This window comes from Heterodontus francisci, chromosome 31, assembly GCF_036365525.1.
Source record: "Heterodontus francisci isolate sHetFra1 chromosome 31, sHetFra1.hap1, whole genome shotgun sequence".
NCBI lineage: Eukaryota > Metazoa > Chordata > Chondrichthyes > Heterodontiformes > Heterodontidae > Heterodontus > Heterodontus francisci.
Genome location: NC_090401.1, coordinates 43,208,753 through 43,233,010, shown reverse-complemented (window position 1 = coordinate 43,233,010; position 24,258 = coordinate 43,208,753). Strand labels below are relative to the sequence as shown.

The 24,258-nt window shown below is 45.3% G+C and overlaps 1 protein-coding gene across 5 annotated transcripts in view; it reads right to left on the bottom strand.

The window, feature by feature from the left end:
* Positions 1–6,588: 6,588 nt before the first annotated feature.
* The window catches only part of LOC137347205 (AT-rich interactive domain-containing protein 1A-like), an 87,897-nt gene continuing 70,227 nt past the window's right edge, over positions 6,589–24,258 (bottom strand). For all 5 annotated transcript variants that reach the window (XM_068011424.1, XM_068011421.1, XM_068011422.1 and 2 more), the window contains exons 16-20: positions 23,412–23,531; positions 22,699–22,798; positions 18,704–19,493; positions 11,989–12,119; positions 6,589–9,413 (exon numbers count right to left, since the gene is read on the bottom strand). In XM_068011424.1, coding sequence (XP_067867525.1) covers positions 7,713–9,413; positions 11,989–12,119; positions 18,704–19,493; positions 22,699–22,798; positions 23,412–23,531 — 2,842 coding nt within the window. In that variant the 3' untranslated portion in view covers positions 6,589–7,712. The remainder of the gene's footprint in view (positions 9,414–11,988; positions 12,120–18,703; positions 19,494–22,698; positions 22,799–23,411; positions 23,532–24,258) is intronic.

Genomic DNA, 24,258 nt, shown 5'->3' with positions numbered 1-24,258 from the left:
GGAAAAACTTTTTTACGCGAGTGGTTGGGATCTGGAATGCACTGCCTGAGTGTGGTGAAGGCAGATTCAATCATGGCTTTCAAAAAAGAATTGGGCAATTATCTGGAGAAAAAATTTGCAGGGCTACGGTGAAGTGGAACTAGCTGAGTTACTCTTGCAGAGCCGGCACAAACATAACTGGCATCCTTCTGTGCCTGTAACCATTTATATGATTCTATGAGAGATTGCTTCACCTGGCTGCAGAACACTGGGCAGAGTCTCAGGATAAGAGGTTGATTATTTGGACTGAGAGGGGGAGAAATTTCTTCACTTAGAGGGTTGTGAATCTTCAGAATTCTCTACCCAAGAGGGTGGTGGATGCTCCATTATTGAGTATATTCAAAGCTGAGAGACAGATATTAGGTGTCTCAGGGAATCAAGGGATATGGGGAGTGGCTGGGACAGTGGACTTGGGGAGATGATTAGCCATCATACTGAATGGCAAAGCAGGCTTAAGGACCGTATGGTCTATTTGCTTCTATTTACGTTATGTACTTTGCTTAGCACATCCTGTAACCAATATACTTTTCTTCACTGTTTTAAAGCTGGTCAATGACATCTTATTAGTGCAGGCCTTTTCCAATAAGGGCTGCATCTTCTACAAGACCAAGTTATCGTGGTAAGCTTTGACCAGCCACTTGGCAAATTCTATGACACTTCCCTCATTTCAAAAAGATGGAAAGTCCCTCAACAGTACCATCACAAAGATTCTTCTTTCTTTTGGGCCTCCTTATCTCGAGAGACAATGGATACGCGCCTGGAGGTGGTCAGTGGTTTGTGAAGCAGCGCCTGGAGTGGCTATAAAGGCCAATTCTGGAGTGACAGGCTCTTCCACAGGTGCTGCAGAGAAATTTGTTTGTCGGGGCTGTTGCACAGTTGGCTCTCCCCTTGCGCCTCTGTCTTTTTTCCTGCCAACTACTAAGTCTCTTCGACTCGCCACAATTTAGCCCTGTCTTTATGGCTGCCCGCCAGCTCTGGCGAATGCTGGCAACTGACTCCCACGACTTGTGATCAATGTCACACGATTTCATGTCGAGTTTGCAGACGTCTTTATAGCGGAGACATGGACGGCCGGTGGGTCTGATACCAGTGGCGAGCTCGCTGTACAATGTGTCTTTGGGGATCCTGCCATCTTCCATGCGGCTCACATGGCCAAGCCATCTCAAGCGCCGCTGACTCAGTAGTGTGTATAAGCTGGGGGTGTTGGCCGCTTCAAGGACTTCTGTGTTGGAGATATAGTCCTGCCACCTGATGCCAAGTATTCTCCGAAGGCAGCGAAGATGGAATGAATTGAGACATCGCTCTTGGCTGGCATACGTTGTCCAGGCCTCGCTGCCATAGAGCAAGGTACTGAGGACACAGGCCTGATACACTCGGACTTTTGTGTTCCGTGTCAGTGCGCCATTTTCCCACTCTCTCTTGGCCAGTCTGGACATAGCAGTGGAAGCCTTACCCATGCGCTTGTTGATTTCTGCATCTAGAGACAGGTTACTGGTGATAGTTGAGCCTAGGTAGGTGAACTCTTGAACCACTTCCAGAGCGTGGTCGCCAATATTGATGGATGGAGCATTTCTGACGTCCTGCCCCATGATGTTCGTTTTCTTGAGGCTGATGGTTAGGCCAAATTCATTGCAGGCAGCCGCAAACCTGTCGATGAGACTCTGCAGGCACTCTTCATTGTGATTACGCTCAGGCTAAAGATAGCATTCACTAGAACCAATATGAATCAACAGTTGAAATAAGCATCCCTTATATATTTTGCAGTTGACACCTTCGGGATCCGCTCCTCCCCCACCTCTGGCTGTGCAATCTACTTGGGAGCATCCATCGTACTGCACTGGTTCGCTGAGTGCTTAAGAAGGTGGATACAGTTTACTGGATTTGTAGATAATTCCACCAACATGCACCATGATTCTATCAGAAGTGCTTGGAATAGACAGTCCCAGACTGTCGCTTGCAATGGCATCCGAAACATCGTTCATGTTGACACTGAATAGGATGAGCGACAGAAGGTAACAATGCTGCATCCCGCTTTGGAGGAATGGGTTCAGTGTCAAATGTTGCCTTGATGGCAAGGGCAGTCACTCTCACCTCACCTCTGGAATTCAGCACTTTTGTCCATTTTTGGACCAAGGCTGTAATAAGGTCTGGAGCTGAGTGGTCTTGGCAGGATTGAGTTCAAAAATGAGTTTCAGAAATGATAATTTGGGACAAAATTAATAGTCACTTGGACAAATGTGGATTAATTAAGGAAAGCCAGCACAGATCTGTTAAGGGCAAATTGTGTTTAACTAATTTCCTTGAGATTCTTGATGAGGCAACAGAGGGGGTTGATGAGGGCGATACGATTGATGTTGTGTAACCAGAAACTGAACTGGAGTAGCCATATAAATACTGTGGCTACAAGAGGAGGTCAAAGGCTGGGAATCCTGCGGCAAGTAACTCACCTCCTGACTCCCCAAAGCCTGTCCACCATCGACAAGGCACAAGTCAGGAGTGTGATGGAATACTTCCCAGGATGGCTGCAGCTCCAACAACACTCAAAAAGCTTGACACCATCCAGGACAAAGCAGCCCACTTGATTGGAACCCCATCTACAAACATTCACTCCCTCCACCACCGATGCAGCGTCAGCAGTGTGTACCACATACAAGATGCACAGCAGCAATGCATCAAGATTCCTTATCCAGCACCTTCCAAACCCACAACTTCTACCAACTAGAAGGACAGGGGCAGCAGTTGCATGGGAACACCACCATCTGCAAGTTCCCCTCCAAGCCACACACCATCCTGACTTGGAACTATAATCACCATTCTTTCACTGTCGCTGGGTCAAAATCCTGGAGCTCCCTTCCTAACAGCACTGTGGGTGTACCTACCCCACATGGACTGCAGCAGTTCAAGGCGGCAGCTAACTACCACCTTCTCAAGGGTAATTAGGGATGGGAAATAAATGCTGCCCTAGCCAGTGATGCCCACATCCCATGAACGAATAAAAAAAAGGGCATCAAATGGCATTTGATAAAGTGCCGCATAACAGGCTTGTCAGCAAAGTTAGAGCCCATGGAACAAATAGGACAGTAGCAGCACAGATACGAAATTAGCTGAGCAGCATGACACACAGGCCATAATTTTACATGGCGGCCAAGGACCCTTCCACCAGCCAAATATTCAGGGCTGAGTCCGCCTCTGCCAGGCCTGGAAGCCAGTGATTTCACGCTGCCCATGCCCTTAATTGGCCTCGGGCAGGACATCCACCCTCGAGGCAGAAGTTCCACATCCAACAACTGCTGGCCAATCAGTGGGCCGGCAGCCCTCAGTCCCAGTAGCGCCACCGAGAGTGGTGGCCACTGCTGGGACTGCATCCAACATGGAGCAGCAATGGAGGAGGACCCGGAATAGAGGTAAGTGTGTGGGGCCTCGCCGGGGACAATCGTCGGGGTCCTAGCGAAACAGGAGAGTGTGGAATGTGCTGCAGTGGGGGCGGCTTTTGCCGCAGGGAGAGGGGTTCTCCGTGGGGCACAGCATGCCCGATCAGGAGGACCCTCCCACCCAGCCTGCAAGGAGGCTGCTAGGTTTTACTGGACGTCTTCCTTAGGTGCTGAGCTGCCCGCCGGCTGCTGGTAATATACAAGCGGGCGCTGGAGGAAGCCCTTAAGTGGTAATTAATTGGCCACTTAAGAGCCTTAAATTGGCCTGGGACTGGTGGGCCATTTGTTACCACCACGGCTTGTAAAATTGCAGCGGGGCGGGAAGACGATGGGAACGGCACCCACACCGCCCACCCCTACCACCCACAAATACTTACCTTGTGCTCCCGATCTTCCCATCCCCAAAGTTCGTACAATTTAAGCTCTACTCCTTCCCACCAGCCCCTAGACCAATCAGATACGTCCACCCTGGCCCTGAAAACTTACCTGCTCCCAACTCCCCACCAGCGTTCGGCATCGGAACTCCGGATGGAGATCCAAAGGCACGGGAGTGCCGGCCACCAGCAACAATATCGGAGTGGAACGGACAACGGGAGCAGGTATGGCATTAATTTGTTAATTTGCATTTTAATTACGTAAATTCTGTTCCCGTCGCTGAGCGGCAGGGGGGCCGCCATGAGGCCTCGCTGCCGCCGGCAATATCGGGCCAGGCCTTCCCAGCGTTGAGGCCCGCGGTGGGCCTCTGCCGGAGACATTTTCCAGCCAACCTTGCCACACCCCCCAACATCGGAAGGGGGGCTGTAAAATTTGCCCCTAGGAAGGGTGTGAAGGTATTAGAGAGGGTGCAAAAAAGATTTATGAGAACGGTTCTAGAGATGAGGAACTTCGTGGAGAGGTTGGAGAAGCTGTGGCAGTACTGCGCTGTAATATTCTAAGAGGTGATCTGATAGAGCTGTTCAAAATCATGAGGGGTCTGGACAGAGCAGATAGGGAGAAACTGTTTCCATTGGCAGAAGGATCCAGAACCAGAAGGCACCGATTTAATGTGATTGTCAAAAGATGCAACAGTGACATGATGAAAAACTTTTATGCAGCGAGTGGTCCGGATCTGGAATGCATTGCCTGAGTATGTGATGGAGGCAGATTCAATCCAGGCCTTCAAAGGGGAACTGGATAATTATTTGAAGAGAAAAAATTTGCCGGGGTATGTGGAAAGGTCAGGGGAGTGGGACTGGATGAGTTGCCCTTGCAGTGAGCCAGCACAGATGGGCCAAATGGCCTCCTCCTGTGCTGTAACCATTCTATGATTCTAGGATGAAGTTACAGGTTTGACAGCAATTGCAGCAACAAGATGCACCTATGAGCTGTCAGTATAAACCAGGACCCATTTTGATTGGTGTGGTTCAGTGTGAAGTCAACTGGTGCCTTTATCTCTTGGGGGGAGATACAAAGGGAAAAATTAGGAAATAAATAGCATGAACATTAGCAAACTATCCCCTGCCACCTCTGCTGTCATGGTGACATCATCAAACACTAATGCTGACCATTCTGCATAGTACCAACGACAGCAGAGTCTATACTGGACAGTACCAACAAAACAAGAGTCTACACTGGACAGCTTGCAAAATTTGGATTCCAAAACCACCAAAAATTAATCATTCCTATTTTAATTTTGTTTCTTCACCCCTCTTCTCCTGAAGGCGTAAATATTGCATTCACAAGCAACAATGGCCATTCAGTACTTCATCAGCATTTCCATCAGACCAAGGGGTGGTTTCTCAATTGTTTCAGATAGTGAGAAGCCAAACCTGGAGACCAGGACAGTCCCATCAGTCTGTGCTGCGTTAGTTATCTCCAGCCATGGTGGCAATGAGGGGGCTACAAGTGGCCTAAGACAAAGTGGGGGGGAGGGAGGGGTAATCAGCCAGAGTCCCCACTTCAGTGTTGTCCAATGTTGCACATCAAAGCACACAGACAGGCATCAAGTGCAGACAGAATTTGACTCAGCTCTGACACTCTGACCAACAAATAGCTTGTTAACACCATCAGTGCTTACAGATGTATAGTGGCAAGGGGAAAGTAAGCACTCAATACAGTGGAAGAGTATTTCATTAACACCTTCAGGAGCAAAGTGAAAACTGAAGGAAAAAAGCAGTCAAATTACTAGTCGGTATTATTGAACTGGACACAGATATGCAGCGGATCCACTTATAATTCAAGATGTTGCAGCACTTGGTGTCGGATCATAATCTGTAGGATCAGAATCAAATCACTCTGAAGAATTTAAGTACAATTGTTAATCAATCCCCATGACCTTTGTTGACATGCAGTTTCTAGATTCCCAAGTGGCCATTCTTCATCTGTGACCTTCAACAGCAAATGTCAGCAGACTATGTAACTGTGGAAAGCAGCAAAACTGAGCCAGATGCCAACCTCACCAAATATCCACACAGCACTTTTAATGGTGCAACCCTGCTCATGTACAGAACTCTGAACACACTGATCTGTTCACTGTGGCATCTGGTCCATTAACAGATTTGCTGCTAATTATTTATTTCATATAGCGTTTATGAACATATTCCAATGTGTATCTGGATTAGAGAAGTGCTTTCTGTTAAGCTCAAGTACTTCTTTAGATTCTACTTGAACACTAAAGCGGTCAATGATGGTCAACCAGATTATGGTGAGTGAGCAGAGCATCCTGCCCAATACCCCTCTCCACAAAGTGATGTGTGGCCCGAAAACACAACCCAACATATTTACTGGACCTCCTTTGCCAAGTATCTCCCCTCCACTCTGGATACATTCCATGATGCTAGCAGCCCTTGTTCAAGTAGTTAATCTTCGTGCATTAGGCTCGTTCCCCGATGCGGAGAATAGTCAAGCCTAAACGTTCAAGTTCTAAACATACACACACATACTGCAGCCGGAGCTACTGGGCAGCAGTAAGGAGCAGACTCTTGGGTGCTCTTCTTTCTATAGACCAGGGATGCCAGCATCCCAACATTGGCCCTAGCTGAGACCAGCTGACTCAGCGCAGGTCAGTGATCCAGACTGCCTTGATCTGCATCCCCATAATACATACCTACAGACCTGCGGAAATGAACGAAAACCTCCACAGCTCTTACCAAGATTTAATGTACATTTATTCTTAACACGTGGAACATATAGTATAAAGATTTCATACTGAATAAATGATATTCATTAAGCCAAAGGAAAAAGGAGGAATTTACATCAAGTTTTAGCTACATTGTCTGAAATACAAATATGCAGATTTCATAGCACTGAAAAATCTCAAGTTGTGTTTCTTCATCATTTTTGTGAGCTTCAACTGAACCTAAACTTTTTTCCACACCTTGATTATAAAGGAAAAATGTGATCTGTTGCTCTCGAACTAGAGCACAACTTTATACATACAGAAACTTGTACATTACCCTCGCAGGATATGGCCGATGGAAATAAAAGCTATCGTCACTTCTCGCTTGACCATGTCATGAAAATTGTAAACCTCATTCTACGAGAGAAGGAAAAAAAACAACCAACTCTGAGGGTATGTGCATTGTACAACTTCTATATACAATCACAGCTCACGGGCTGAGGCTGCAGTTTAAAACCAGTCAGGAAGTGAGAGAGGACAGTCCATACAATCAAGGGGAGGTCAGGGTGTTGTAGATACACACATGATACTTTAAGGGGGGAAAGCCTTTTTCACGTTTACTGTAAACTAAAAAGTTTTAAAACTACAGTTTGCTGCCAAACCAGCATTTCTCAATGTGAAACATTGCTTACAGCTGGTTGAAGGTTACATACGTCTAGGGTCTAATGCGCAGGCTGTCTCCTGCATGGCATACACAGAGCTTCCAACGAGCCACCTTCCAGTGGTTAAGTTACAATTCAGAGTACAGCACTGAACCACAAAGATTTCCCAAGTCACTTAGCTTCCAAAATTTACCATAAAAACCTCGAAGCAGGGCCCTCCAGGAACGAGGCAGTCTCCCAAACTCACTGTAAACGAGACAGTAACTTTGGTTAAAAAATTTCAGACTTATACACAGGCAGCAAACATTCATTGTTTTTTTTCTCCTCTGGTACTTGATCAAAATGACTACAATATCCTTCCATTGTTAAGAGTGGGTGGGGGCAGATTTTGGGAACAGAGGTGGTTTTTGCATAAATAAAGACAGAAACAGTCGATTCAAAGATCTCCACTCACGCACACACACGGTAAGGTTCCCACGGCTGTCATGACTGGCCTATCATGAAGAGTACATCACAAATTACATTTGTAACCAGCGAGTTCAGGAGAGGCGATACAGAGATATCTAGCAGTCGCGCCTCATGCAATGTGAACTCAGAGTGATTTTCTTCTACTTTTGCCATTGCCAGCAGGGCCTTGGCTGCCCGGCGCATCATGTCCATACTTGTTGGCTCAATAGGTGCAGTCTGCAAGTGCATCAGGCTGGGCTGACTCTGCTGGAGCTGAGTGGCAGCAAGGCTATCCTCCAAAAAACCCAGCAGGTTACTGATGCTTCCCTTTCGAACGGTGATCGCTCGGGCAGCCAGGCTATCTCCTTGCGCCAGATTTGCCAACAGCACCACACACATTTCACGGCACACCTGGCTTTTCCGTTCCCCAATGAGCCGGACCAATATCCCATAAAGTTTCTCCAAGCGGCTAAAAGGAGGCGTTGCCAGGATCAGGTCCACATTACTGTCCTGGATACTGAGTTTACATAAGCTCTCTAGGACAAGTCTCTGAGGGGAGAGCATTGCATTGGGACCTAGCGTTGGGAAAGGGTCTTGGGCTTCTGCTGCAGGACACACAGCCCAGTGCAACAATCCATCCAGAATTGGCAAGCAGATACTCTCCGGGTACAGAGACAGGTCCAGCTGCCCAGAAATGTTGGCCAATGTGACGAGTGTGTTTTCCCGTAATACTTCTAAACAGTCCCACCACCACTCATCACTATCGCAGCTCACACCTTCATCCTCTTCATCCTCCTTTTCATACGTTAATGGCGTTAGTTTCCGTTCAGGGTGCTCGTGATGCTGCAGAATCAGCTTGCCCAAGATGAGCAGCAAGCCAGGGTGTTTCGACATCTCTGCGTCATTCCCAGGCACAAACGACAAGCTGCGGACAATGTTTGATATACAGATGCACCGCTTCGCTAAAGAGTCCTGCCAGTCTGCCATCATACATAGCGGTACCTCATCCCGGCTGCAAGGCTCATCCTCAAGAATTTTGATATTTTTATGACTTTGTGCCTGGTGAATAGCGAATGGAAACTTACTGTTCTCTATGTTCCCTTCTACTGAACCATTAACAGCCTCCTTGTTCAAGGAGCCGGGCCTCGCTGACAGAACATCATCCATGGTCGCAGTTATGCTTTTCTCAGGCTCCTCACCCATTGCTGTTGCCCCGGTTTCTCTCTCTGCTGTCCCTTTTTTGCTCTCGGTTGTATGCCTTTTTGCAGATCCTGCACGGGCTGTTGTTCGTTTTCGCAATGATACCTGTGTCTTACCCTCAAAGTGTGTTTGGATGTGTTCTGTAGTGTCACCTCCCCCAATCTGCCAGTGTAGCAAACCACTGTCAAACTCTTGCACCCTGCCCAACTTATCTGAGCGATCCACCACAAACTGGTCACTCTTTCTAACAATTTTCACAGGAAGTCTATCAAACTTGCTGATGTGCTTGGGATTCTCCTCTGTGCTCTCGATGGCCGTGGAATCCTCGGTTGTGTTAGCTGCCATTTCCTCCTCACTGATAATGTACTCATCTTCCTCCACCTCAAGCTCTGACTGCAGTTTTACTTTCCCAAACTGTTCTGGATCCAGCAGTGTCTTTTGGCCAGGGTCCCCGATCTCGTACTCTTTCAGGATTCCAAATATCTCAATCAAGCATCGCCGGAAATACTCCACCAGAAGCTCCAAGAATCCGGGTAACTAGGAAAAGATAAAACAGAGGTGAGGGATCGAATGCAGGCTAGCACCTCTAAGCAGAGTCCAGTGAAAGGTGAGCAGGCTCCAGCAGGACACAACACAAAATTGCAGCTTTGTGCCTGTTTACTTAAGTCCTGGAACAACCAACACTCAGATTTGAGCTATATTTTACTTGTGCACCAGTTCTTGGCATTGGCAGCACAAAGAAAAGTCTGCAGTCCGGAAGCACGGACATCGATGTTGAGGACCGAGAGAGAGACGGGGGTTGAAACAATCCTGCACTGGCAGTGTTATACAGCTTTAATGCATAAATTAGCAAAGAATAAACCCCATTAACAAACATTTTTACTTTAAGAAATTTTTTAAAATATTCTTGGCAACTTTTTCTCCCTTCTTGAAGGTGCTGACTCTCACTGGCGTCCACCATGTGGCTGCTATTCACTTAAACTCTGATGTGAGAGTTCGTAGAATCATACAGCACAGAAGACCATTCAGCCCATCATGCCTCTTTTGGGTCCCTGCCCTTTCCTTGCCATGCAAATTTTCCTTTTCAAGTATATATCCATTCCTTTTTTTAATGTTACTATTGAATTTGTTTCTGTCACCCTTTCTGACAGTGCACTCTAGATCATGAAAACTCACTGCTTAAATTAAATTTCTCATTTCCTCTCATTCTTTTGCCAATTGTTTCAAATTTATGTCCTCTGGTTACTGACCATTCTGCTACTGGAAACAGTTAATCCCTATTTACTGTATCAAAGCCCTTCATGACTTTGAATACTTCTATCAAAGCTCCCTGTAACTTCTGCACTAAGGAGAACAACCCAAATTTCTCCAGTCTCTCTGCAAATTGAAGTTCCTTATCCCTGCCACCATTCTAATAAATATCCTCTGCACCTTCTCCAAGTCCTTGACATCCTCCTTGAAGAATGGTGCCCAAAATTGAACAAATTACTCCAGCTGAGGCCTAAACAGTGATTTATAAAAGGCTTAGCATAACTTCCTTGCTTCTCGCACACCACATCTGTTTAGAAAACTAAGGATCCAGATCTGTTTTTACAAAAGCATTCTCAACTTGTCCTGCCACCTTCAAACTGACACAGTATTTAACCTCTGGAAGTACTGCAGAAGAGCTATCAACATAGACACAATCGGTCAATGGGCTGCCCTGTACTGTAAATTTGATGTCCCCAGCTCTGTCATTGACACTGAACAACCAGACATTTGCCAACCAAAGTTAAACTGACTAATGGGGTCACTTTCCTCTTGTCAAGAAAACAACCTACAACCTGACCTACAGGATGAACTTGTCAAAGGAAGCCAACTCCAGGCCACATTTCATCACTCCCTCTAAATCAAGTTTTTCCATTTTTCTTTTTTGGTAAATGCTTGTCTTCGTTAAGACCTGGGAGTGGTTTAGGCAGCAAGTCCTAGCACCCTGATTACTCACAGCAGTAATGGTGTATATCCTCTAAGTGAAGCTCACTAAGGTCTGCCCTAATTAAGTTTAACTCCAACCTCCAATAGATCAGTCCTACTGAAGGATACATTCACTTGACACCAGCTGGCTTGTGACCCCAAGTAAGACAGCCGAATGAAGTAGAACTGTAAAGTGTCCATCAGGGCCAGGGCTGAGAGGGTCCAAACCAAGGGTCCTAAAGTAAGGAGGACGTGTGTGTCTTGGTTAACCCTAGTGTCAGAGGTGAAAGGACAATGTGATACCTACTATCACCACTCCCCCAAGCCACCCTGCGTGTTCTGTAAAAAAAATTCTATAATCAATCATTTCACATTTTGTGGCCAGAACACACATGACCAGATCTGAAACTTTAAAAACCATGAAGAAAATCACTGTTACGACCCAGAATGCAGCCGCTGAGAATATGAGGCATGGAGGAGAGCACACCTGGATTCTGCATCCTTTCAAATTAAACCAATGGCTGGAATGCGGTGTGAGTGGTCCTCCCCAACCAAGCAGACCTCCCTCCCCCTGCCCTGCATGACCATAACTCCAGTGCATGTTCCCAGTGTGTGATGCTCTCTCACCACCAGGAGCAAAGTTTACAGAATACGGTCAAAAAATACTCAGCTTGATGAATTCAGAGTGCCTGCTGGTGATGGTGTTCCTTTGTGTCTCTGAAGTATCAATACAGTTCACAGATTTTACTAACCAAGGAGACACTGTGTCCAAGAAAGGAGAGCATTTTAAGTTAAGCTTAAATGTTAAAAATATAAAATTGAAGAAAAGGGCATACACATTTCAGGTCTTGTCTCCAAAAATGTCAAGGGAGGGACAGCAAGAAAAAGTGAGCAAACACGCAAGCCACAGGTTCCAAGTGATGTACAAGTCAATCCAGAACCACTTGATGCCTGGATAATACACAATGAGATGAGCCACCATTGCAATAAGTTTATTATATCTGGCTAGGTATCAGATAGCAGCACCCAGGCACTAAGACTGAGACTATCACTTAGCTCATTGTGCAGGAGCCAAACATATGTCAGATTTCAATCCCAAATGCTGCCTTGAGTGATCAGATTCTGTTCCAATTTGCAAGGTTTGCTCACAGTTACTCACCTGTGAGAGTGTGAAGGTGGCTACACTGCTATCATCGTACAGTAAAATATTAATGGTGTCCAAGGCCCAGGTACTTTCAGCCAGGAGGCCAGATTTAAGGGACATCATCACCCGCCAAGCCTCTGGGGTGCCTAGGAATGGAACACAAAGAATAATGCTTAAACCACAATCTGGGAACAGCTTATCACATTCACAACACATGTCTGTCCTGAGCATTACATTGAATTTGCGACCCCTCTGACTCACTCTGTCTCTCCTTTAATCAATACTATGGTCAATGATCCTCTTGAAAAAAATGTTCCTTGTTCCCTTCTCAGCTCAAATACATTGTCTTACCATTCTCTCTGTATCCTCACTGTGTTGACAAGGCTCATCACACAGTCTCTAACTCATTGTCGAGTCAGCCGTGGCTCAGCTGGTAGCACTCTTGCCTCTGAATCTCAAGGTTGTGGGTTCAAGTCCTATTCCAGGACTTCAGCACAAAAATCTAGGCTGACACTCCAGTGCAACACTGTTGGAGGTGCCATCTTTCAGATGAAATGCTAAACTGAACCTCCATCTGCCCTTTCAGGTGGACGTAAAAGATCCCATAGCAATATTTTGAAAAAGAGCATGGGAGTTATCCTGAGTATCCTGGCCAGTTATTAATCCATTAACAAAAACAGATATCTGGTTACTATCACATTGCTGTTTGTGGGAGCTTGCTGTGCACAAATTAGCTGCTGCGTTTCCTACATTACAACAGGTGACCAAACTTCAAAAGTATTTCATTGGCTGTAAAGTGCTCTGGATCGTCCTGAGGCTGTGAAAGGCACTATATAAATGCAGGTTTTTATTTCTTCTTTTCCCCGGGAACTCAAATCCCAAAACTTCCCAGCTTCCTTTTCTTACAATCTATACCAGTTTGAAATCCAAGTGCGGTGAGGCCATACTACTCAAATCACACTGACTCTACTGTGAGCCTTCTTAATAAAAAAAGGTAACATTTAGAAAAACTAGTGACTTTGCCTGGTCAAATGAGCAGCATCATTGATGGGATGTGGTCTTAGAGGCAGCTCGTGGACCAACTCAATTTAAAAGCATACAGGACAGAAAATTACCATTTGGCCCATCTTGCCTATACCAACTCTTTAAAAGCTGTTAGTCCCACTCACCTGATCTTTGCTCATAGCCTTTGGTCTCAGACTTACTCCACAATTGTTATTTTTCCTAAAATGTTGAACGTATACAGAGAGTATAAATTCAGGGGACTCTCAGTGCTGTTTCTCTGCACTGAATGCTGCTGGAGGGCACAGAATGTGAAGAAGGGAGTTTGGTAATTGAGGGAGTATGGGAAAGAGGGGAACATAAATTAAGAAGAAAATAAATTTGAGTGCACAGAGTGTAAAGTGAGAGTTTGCTGCGTGAGGGAGGGGCTCCTTCCTTTCTGTCTTTCTTTTACCTTTTTTCAGCCTCCAGTAGCTGCCTCTCTCTTCGGTACAGGGGAAGTTGTTGATTGGTGAGTAACTGGTAAGTTATTTTATTTCTCATTGTAATAAAAAGTTTTAAAAGTTACGTTACGGCAGGTCAGCTCGGCCAAGTGGAATGTATGTCCTGCGGTGTGTGGGAAGTCATGGACGCACCACGTGTCCTAGACAAACACATCTGCAGGAAGTGTCACCGGCTGCAGAAGCTTGAGCTCCGTGCTTCGGAACTCGAGCAGCGGCTGGAGTCACTGTTGTGCACCCGCGAGGCAGAGGACTACGTGGATAGCACACTTAGGGAGGTGGTCACACCGCAGGTTAGGAGCATGCAGGCAGAGAGGGAATGGATGACTGCCAAGCAGTCTAAGAGAACCAGGCAGACAGTACAGGAGTCCCGAGTCCATCTTGCCTGCTAATCGGTTTTCCATTTTGGATACTGGAGAGCGCTACTGGTTCCTCGGGAGAGTGGAGCCAGAGCAAAGTCCGTGGCACCACGGGTGGCTCAGCTGCACAGGAAGGGAGGAAGAAGAGTTGAAGAGTAATAGCGATAGGGGATTCAATAGTCAGGGGATCAGACAGGCATTTCTGCGGCAGTAAACGTGACTCCAGGATGGTGTGTTGCCTCCCTGGTGCCAGGGTCAAGGATGTCACAGAGCAGCTGCAGGACACCCTTCAATGGGGAGGGTGCACAGCCAGAGGTTGTGGTCCACATTGTACCAATGACATAGGTAGGAAGAGGGATGAGGTCCTGAAAGCAGATTTTAGAAAGTTAGGAAGGAACTTAAAAAGCAGAACCTCCAAAGCTATAATCTCAGGATTGCTCCCAGTGCCACATGCTAATGAGCATAGCAATAGGAGGATCGATCGATTGAACACGTGGCTGGAGAATTGGTGTCGGAGGGAGGGTATCAGATTTCTGAGGCAATGGGACTGGTTCTGGGGCAGGTGGGACCTGTACAAGATGACGGGCTACACCTTAACAGGACCGGAACTAACATCCTTGCATGGATATTTGCTAGTGCTGTTGGGGGATGGGAACCTGAGGTGTTGCTCAAATTGGAAGCAACTAAAGCTGGTAACAGGAGGCAGAAAAGTAGCAAGTGACATTAGAAGGCAGGCGAAACAAAGGCATCAACTAGGCTTAGAATGCAGAATGTCAAGACGACAAGGTTAAGGGCACTCTACCGGAATGCACGCAGCATTCGCAACAAGGTAGATGACTTAAAGATCCAAAGAGAGGTAATTGAGTATGATCTAGAAATGGGGCTACAGGGTGACCAAGACTGGGAACTCAATATTCGACATTTAGGAAGGGCAGGCAAAAAGGAAAAGGAGGTGGTGTTGCATTGATAAGAGATGGGATCAGTACATTAGTAAAGGAGGATCTCCGATCGAAAGAACATAATGTGGAATGTGTTTGGGTGGAGCTAAGAAACAGCAAGGGGCAGTAAACATCAGTAGGAGTTGTTTATAGTCCACCAAACAGTAGCGGTAGTGTGGGGCATGGAATTAGTCAGGAGATTAGAGAAGCATGTGGCATGGGTAATATAGTAATCATGGGTGACTTCACTCTGCATTTAGACTAGGTAAACCTGATGAGCACTAATGCTGTGGAGGACGAGTTTCTGGAATGTGTTAGGGATGGTTTTCTAGAGCAGTATGTTGAGGAACCGACTAGAGAACAGGCTATTTTAGATCTAGTATTATGTATTGAGAAAGGGCTCATTAATAATCTTGTTGTAAAAGGACCTTTAGGGATGAGTGACCATAATATGTTAGAATTTTACATTATGTTTGAAAGTGAGGTAGTTCAATCTGAAGCCAGGGTGTTAAATTTGAACAAAGGAAATTATGAAGGTATGAGGGGCAAATTGGCTGAGGTTGATTGGGCAAATGCATTAAAAGGCATGACGGTACATAGGCAATGGATAGTCTTTAAAGAAATATTACATAGTTTACAGCAACTATACATTCTTTCAAGTCACAAAAACGCCAAAAATAAAGGCAGTCAACTGTGGATAATAAAGCAAGTTAAGAATTGTATAAGATTAAAAGAAAAGGCCTATACAGTTGCTAGAAATAGTAGTAAATCTAAGGATTGGGAAGATTTTAGAATACAGCAAAGGAGAACCAAGAAACTGATAAAGGGAGAATGGAATATGAATGTAAGCTAGCAAAAAATATAAAAATGGACTGTATAAGCATAGTCACGGAGAATTTATAATGGGGGAATAGAGAAATGGCAGAAAAGCTAAATGATTACTTTGTGTCTGTCTTCAGAGGAAGGTACAAGAAATCTCCCAGAATTCGAGATGCAAGGGATTAAGGGGAATGAGGAATTGAAGGAAATTAGTATTAGTAAGAAGGTTGTATTAGAGAAATTCATGGGGCTGAAGGCTGATAAGTCCCCAGCACCTGATATTCTACATCGAAGAGTGCTGAAGAGGTAGCTATGGGGATAGTGGATGCAATTGGTGATTATCTTCCAAAATTCTATAGATTCTGGAGCGGTTCCTGCAAGATTGGAAGGTTGCAAATGTCACCCCACTATTTAAGGGAGAGAGGGAGAGAGAAAACAGGGAATTACAGATCTGCTAGCCTTACATCAGTCATTGGGAAAATGCTAGAATCTATTCTAATCTATAAAGGACATGATAAATGGACACTTGGATAATAATGATCTGATTGGGCATAATCAACATGGATTTATGAATGGGAAATTAAATTTGGCGAACCTGTTGGAGATTTTTGAGGATGTTACTAACAGAATTGACAAAGGGAAGTCAGTGGGCATGGTGTACTTGGATTTGCAAAAGGCCTTTGATAAAGTTCCCCGCAGGAGGTTGGTTAGCAAAATTAAAGCACATGGGATAGGAGGCAATACACTGGCATGGATTAAGGATTGGTTAACAGGCAGAAAACAGAGAGTAGGAATAAACGGGTCATTCTCACATTGGCAGGCTGTGACTAGTGGGTTACCGCAGGGATCAGTGCTTGGGCCCCAGCTGTTCACAATATATATCAATGATTTGGATCTGGGGGCCAAATGTAGTATTTCCAAGCTCGTGGATGACACAAAATTAGGTGGGAATGTGTGTTGTGAGGAAGATGCAAAGCGGCTTCATGGGGATTTGGACAGACTTAATGAATGGGCAAGAACGTGGCAGATGGAATATAATGTGGAAAAATGTGAGGTTATCCACTTTGGTAGGAGGAACAGATGTGCAGAGTATTTCTTAAACAATAAGCGATTAGAAAGTGTAGATGTACAAAGGGACCTGGGTGTCCTTGTCCATAAGTCACTGAAAGCTAACATGCAGGTGCAGCAAGCAATTAGGAAGGCTAATGGTATGTTAGCCTTTATTCCAAGAGGATTTGAGTACAGTAGTGACGTCTTGCTTCAAGTGTATAGAACCTTGGTTAGACGGTAACTGGAGTACTGTGTGCAGTTTTGGTTCCCTTAACTTAGGAAGGATATTATTGCCATAGAGGGAGTACAACGATGGTTCACCAGACTTGTTCCCGGGATGGCGGGACTGTCCTGTGAAGAGAGATTGGGGAAACTGGGTCTGTATTCACTAGAGTTTCAAAGAATGAGAGGTGATCTCATTGAAACCTACAAAATACTTAAAGGGATAGACTGGGTAGATGCAGCTAAGATGTTTCCCCTGGTTGGGGAGTCTAGAACCAGGAGGCACAATTTCAAAATAAGGGGGAAGCCATTTAGGACTGAGCTGAGGAGAAATTTCTTTACTCTGAGGGTTTGAATCTTTGGAATTCTCTACCCCAGAGGGCTGTGGGAAAAAGGCATTGAAGTGGAAGATCAGCCATGATCGTAGTGAATGGCAGAACAGGTTCGATGGGCTGAACGACCTACTCCTGCTCCCATGTTCCTATGTATAAATGTTTCCATGAAGAGAAGTAAAACTCTAATGGCGTCTCGGACACATTTGCTTACTTTATGTGCAGGTAAATGGCAGCTGATTGGGTCAGTTTGCTGTTTAACCCTATTCAGTTGGAGTTATCCAGACCTACGGTGAACCCCTCAATGGAGCTGGATCAGAGATAAGAGATTTCAGCCACATCTATTTTTAAACTTGTGGGAAAGGTCATGCAGTAGCACTAATGCCACCGCAATATCACCAGTATGGACAATACATAATGTATTAAAGCAGCAAAACCCAAGACATGGGTCATCCATTTCACACTTAAATAGTAGCCCAGAGAGAGGAGGGAAAAAAAATCTGACGAGTGATAATTCACCGTCACTTGCACACAATACAACCTCGGAAACACACGACCATATACATTTCTCTGCTTCAGGCTGCTTCCCCAGCTAACATTGTCCAGTGGATGAGAGATACTTTGCTTGATATTACCATCCCAGGCTTGCCTACCAGACGTATCCATATCAAAACTATCCATACAACCTCTCAATTTACACACCTAAAGCCTCCCCAAAATTCCCATTCTTTCTAATGGGGCCCAGTATGCAGCTGCACCAGGATCAGCACCTGCCCCTGGGACCCCAGGGCACTAGCCCTGATAATTCTCATGGGATCCCAGTACATGGCATCCACTGGAAATCGTATTCAAATACCCTGGTCAGACCTTGAATTTACTTATAAACTTTAATATAAAAATTTATTTTTATAAAATTATGGTACTAAGTGTTGATACGAACATTCCAAAACACCAGGCGGACTTAAGCAGGTTAGAAATTGTGTGCCCAGCACCTGGTTGGAATTATTTTCACTTTCTTGCTGAGTTTTAAGGATTCATGTGGAAAAACATCAGAGATCTTTGCTGACTCAAACATGTCATTAGAATAACTTTTTACTCCTAGAAACACAGGAAAGCACCTCTGCCCTATGGCTCTGGGTGAAAGGTTAAGAATACACGGCATCCCTAAATCCAAGCTTCACTTTCAACCTTTGAAACTGCCTGTATAACACCACAGACGCAAGCTGCAAACCAGCACAGTTAAATTATTCAGGAGCTTAGACCAGCTTAACTGGAATGTCACCCAAACACAGATCTGATCTACAGCATTACCCCATGGGCTAAATTCAGGCAGGCCTCCAATGAAATGACTGTTACAGTATTATTCTGATTGGCTAAATTCACCTGTTCAAAGACTACACAAATTCCATTTGTCCTGGACTCAGATTGCAACTGTTGAGTTCCCAGTCTAACTGCTCTGAGCTCTTTGAACATTAATTACCAGAACATTACTGTTTATCACAACTTACCAATGTCCTTGGTGGTGAGCCTCCGCCGGGATTTCAGGACTGGTTGAGATGCCTCAACTGAACCAGGAGGGAAGGTGATGTCTCGTCTCATCAGTGGTGGCTGTGTAGAGGGTACAGAAATATGGGATGCGGGCATCGGGGGTCCAACTTTTTGCATTTTCATTCCAGAATGGAGAAATTGTGATTTGCTGGGTGAGGTACGGTTTTCCAATGGTCGTGGCATGGGAGCTGGACTGGACACCTGGGAAAGATGGTTTGGCACTGACGGAGGAGTTTGGTAGGTGGACTGAGATGGCCTTGTGATTGGGGGAAGAGGAGCAGAGGGTGTAAACGACGGTTGACGCTGGCTGACATGGGAAGCCCACTGCCCTTCATGGTTCATTCTCTGATCAGGTCCCATCATCTCCTCGGAACGATTCATGCTGTGATATCCTGGTGCTTGTGGTGGGGCACCAGGACCTTGCCGGTTTGGGTAGTTATAAACCATATCATTTCGTCCTGACCATACTGTGCCCTGTGGTCCTTCAGGAGGAGACTGTAAAGGGCCCATCATCTGTGGGGGCACAGGTTGCTGAGAGGTTGAACCAGGCGGACCTTGCATTCTCTCTCTACCGTACTGAAATGGAAACTGATTCTGCACCGGCCGGCGATCAGTACCAGGATAGGCATTGCTGTACTGGTTGTACAGATCTTGCTGAGATTGCTGAGCTGTGTAGGGCATCCCGTACATTTCACCTTCATGCCGCTTGGCTGGAGGCCCATAAGTCCCATCCATCTGACGCTTGAAGTTCTGACAAAAATAAAAAGAATGCTCAGATTTCTTAAAGCCCTACAAATAAAAGTATGAGGATAATACTAACCCAAAACCTGACATTTAAAAATGAATGAGGAGCTGTGCCTTATCAGGGGCCATTTAATGCAGTACCTTCACCCTGCTAACAAGCAACTTGTTTTCATTTAGGAGGCTGGCTGCGTGTACAACAGGCCTCAGTGTCTTTGGATGTTGGGGTGGAGGAATTGGACCAGGGATCCCATTCCTGATCATCACCCACTGACCCAGATGCCATGGAAATGCCTGATGTTTACACATGTGGAAGGACAGGATTAGATCACACTATTTCTATCCTAGTTAATATTAGGGTCATTGAAATCTCTTACTATTACTTCTCTATTATATTTGCACTTCTGAGAGATCTGCCTACATATTTGTACGCTCTCTCTCTCTCTGACCGTTTGGTGGTCTATTGTACACTCCCAATCGTGTGATTGCCCCATTTTGTTCTCCAATTTAACCCATGTGGCCTCATCTGATAATCCTTCCTCTCATCATCCCTGCTCTCAGCCGTAATCGTTTCTTTAATCAATATTGCAAACCACGTCCCCCCCGCCATATTAAAATCATCAAGGGATACGGAGATAGTGCAGGAAAATGATGTTGACGATGATCAGCCATGATCTCAGTGAATGGTGGAGCAGGCTCTAAGGGCTGAATGGCCTACACCAGCTCCTATTTCTTGCGTTCTTATGTTCCTCTATCTCGTCTGAAAATCCTGTAACCGGGAATGTTGAGCTTCCTAACCTTTTAGCCATGGCTCAGTAATAACTATAATAACATACTCCCACAGTTATGCCTTAAATATAAAAGCTGTGCTACACCTAAATTAGAAACATAGGACAGGAGTAAGCCATTCATCCCCTTGAGCCCGTTCAGCCATTCAGTTAGATTATGGCTGGTCTGCACCTCTACACCATTTACCCACCTTTGATCCATACACCTTGACACCCTTACCCAACAGAACTGTATTGACTTCATTCTTTAAAATTTCAATTGACCCCCAGCATCCACAGCCTTTTGGGGGCGAGTTCCACATTTCAACAACAACTTGTAATTATATAGTGCATTTAACTTCATAAAAACGTCCCAAGGCGCATCACAGGAGCGTTATCAAACAAAATTTGACACCGAGCCACAAAGATATATTAGAGCAGGTGACTAAATGCTTGGTTAAAAATTATAAGATTTAAGGAGCTTCTTAAAGGAGGAGAGTGAGACATAAGCGCAGAGGCGCTTATGGAGGGAATTCCAGAGCGTAGGACACAGGCAGCTGAGGCATGACCAACAATGCTGGAATGATTAAAATCAGGGATGGTCAAGAGGCCAGAATTAGAGCAGTGCAGTTATGTGAGGGTTAGGAGGTTGGAGAAAATTAGAGATAGGGCGAGACCATGGAGGGTTTGAATACAAGGATGAGGATTTTAAAATCAAGGCATTGCTAAACTGGGCAACAATGCAGATCAGCGAGCACAGGGGTCATGGGTGAACAGGACTAGGTACGAGCATAGCTTTGGATGACCTCAAGTTTACAGAGGGTAGACTGTGGGAGGCCGGTCAGGAGTGCATTGGAATAGCCTAATGGTAACAAAAGCATGGATGAGGATTTCAGCAGTGGATGAGGAGAGGTGGCGGGGGGAGCAATGTTAGAGATGGGAATAGGTAGTCTTAGTGATGGCACGGATGAGTGGTCAGAAGCTCATCTCAGGGGTCAAATATGACACCAAGATTGCTAACAGTCTAGTTCAGCCTCAGATAGCTGCCAGGAAAAGAAAGAGAGATGGTGTCGGTGGTTAGGGATCAAAGTATGTAGCGAGGACTGAAGATAACGGTTTTCCCTACTTTTAATTGGAGGAAATTTCCACTCATCCAGTACTGGATGTCGGACAAGCAGTCTAACAATTTAGAAAGAATGGAAGGGTCAAGAGAGGTGGTGGTGAGATACAGCTGGGTGCCGTCAGTGTAAATGTGGAAAATGACGCTGTGCTTTCGCAAGATGTCACGGAAGGGCAGCATGTAGATGAAAAAAAGGGGGCCAAGGTTAGATCCTTGGGGACACCAGAGGTAATGTCTAGGAATGGGAAGAGAAGCCATTGCCAATGATTCTCTGGCTACGATTAGATGGTTAAGAATGTAACCTTTCTGTGGAAAAGGTGCTTCCTGATTTCACTCCTGAACTGCTAGCTCTAATTTGGAAATTTTTTCCCCTTTTTCTAGACTTTCCTCACTATAGGAAATAGTTTCTCCATATCTACCCTCTCAAATCCTTTTATCATTTTAAAAACCTCAGTCAGATCAGCCCTCAACCTACTAAACTCAAGATAATACAAGTCACATTTATGCGACCTGCCCTCATAACTCTTGAAGCCCTTGCATCATTCTAGTGAATCTGGACCATGCCCCCCTCAAAAGCCAATATATTCTTCCTGAGGTATGGTCGCTAAAACTGAATGCAATAACCCAGATGGGGTCTGACCAAGGCTTTCTGCAGCTAAGTACAACTTCCTCCCATTTCTAATCACACGCCTTTGACATAAAGTCCAACATTTGATTACTGTTTCTACCTACGTACTAGCGTTTAGTGATTTGTGTAGCTGGGTCCTCCGCAGCTCCTAGGTTTGTCCTCATTAATAAAACATTCCTATTTGTCTTTCTCAGATCCAAAGTGGATGGTTTCACCCTTCCCCATATTGAAGTTCACCTGCCATAGTTTTGCCCATTCATTTAGTTGATGTCCCCTTGAGATTGTAGAGCACTCCAGAATCGACAAAAACCAAGTGGAAAAATATACCAATCTCAGACACCCCGCAGTTCCAGCACAAAAATTCAGCATTAATGGATCAGCCTGATTCTATATATACCATGATAGCAAAGAACAGTTAGTCTGGCTATATGCAGATCCTAAGAGTTTCCTCTGTTCTTGTTCAGTAAAAGCTGTAATCAACTTCTAATTCCCAAAATGTAAGCACTAGCACTGAAATACACAAACAGGAACAGCTGTTGCACATAATAGGAACTGTTTCAACAAACGTCAACTTTTTTTTTTTAAAAAAAGGAGCTGCTTGGCTGCGGCTGGCCAGGCCCCCACACGTTGCTGGCCTGATATTGGAAGGAGTTAGGGCTCCACGTATGTGCTACCTGCCCAACACCCCATGCCACTTACTTGTTGTTGCTGCTGTGGAAATATTCCAGGTTGCTGGTTAGAATATGACTGCCCAGCTGGAACTCCCTGTCCAGGGTACTGGTTTCCATAAGGATCGTGCCTAGTGTTATAGGATGAAGTGGGGTGAAAGGAGAACATTAAATTTAGTAGCTGCAGACATTCAGATCCTGTAGTGACAACAATCGCATACGACAATCTGCCATTTGAACCGTCAGTAACAGTTGGTACAGAGCTTCTGGTGCGAATGCACTGCTATGGAGCTGCTGGTGGATCCACCTTTAGAGTAAATGCTCTGCTGGGAGGGAGCCATGAGGATGGAAAAGATCTCTAATCAAGACAGCTTCCGAACCTTTAACCCCAAGTTGTTATGTCCAGGCTTGTACACAAGTCAGCATTTGGGTTCAGCCCCACCCCATGTAAACCTCTGCTAGTTTTGGACGGAGACTTGAGTCAGTCCCCAAGGCCAATGGCTCACATTTGTTTGGCAAAAATACCAACAGATGCCATTAAGTGATCAAATGCAGATCTAAAGATGTAGCAACACATCAGCTCTGCTCTAATTACTGGCTCTCCCCATCTCTAGGATTATACAAATAATCTATAAACTGGAATACATTCTGCAGAGATTTATTGTACAAAATAATTCTGAAGTTACACACAAAACTCCAGCTTTTCAAGAACGGGTGAAGTGAAGCATTCCAATGCACACTTACCGCTGCTGTCCCGGATAGCGGTTTGGAGAGTACATGCCGGAATCTGCATTCACTGGCACGACACTAGGCTGCGCTGTCACTGGTCCCAAAGTTCCCTCTGGGCCCATCCCATGTTCAGACCTGAAGAAATGGAAGTGGGGAAGGAAAAGAGCAGGATGAATGAAACACAGAAGAGAGAATGCTGTGGACATCTGAGCCCTCACTGCCACCTGACCACATCAAAGGAGTTAAAGCCCACACCTTAGCAGAATGTCCAGCAGTCGAAACAGCTGCAATCGGAGGCAAATCAAGGCTAAGCTTCACCCTAATAGACCCCAATAGCAAAAGGAGACACAGTTCAAGTAAATACAGGAAAAGAGGCACCTGTAGGCCATTCTCCCACCACCCTGTATTTTGGTGAAATGTCTGTCCCGTTCCCTTTCGTTTCTTCGATATTAGCCTTGTGTATGAACTAGATCTAAAATGGCAGCAATGGGCTACAGAATAAAACCAATGACATTAGGCTGTGCAACTTGCGAGCCCGACTGTATTGTGCGATTACCTTCCAGGATCCTGTACTGCCATCACACTACCCCAGCTACTGTCACATCTCTCTAATCAAGAAATTGAGGCACTGCTCTAGTACCAAAAGCTGGAACAAGCACACAGCTGGGTTCTTTAGATCAATTTTGTTCTTAAAAGTATAATAAATTATATTTTCCTTCCAGCTCAGGTAAGTGCTGTGCAGACAGTTGGAAACCCCAATACTGCGGCTGATTAGAAGCTGGTTAGCAGGGCTCGCTACCATTTCCTACACACCATGCAACTGTCTGAAACCTGTTCAGTTCACCTACCTACCTATTTATGG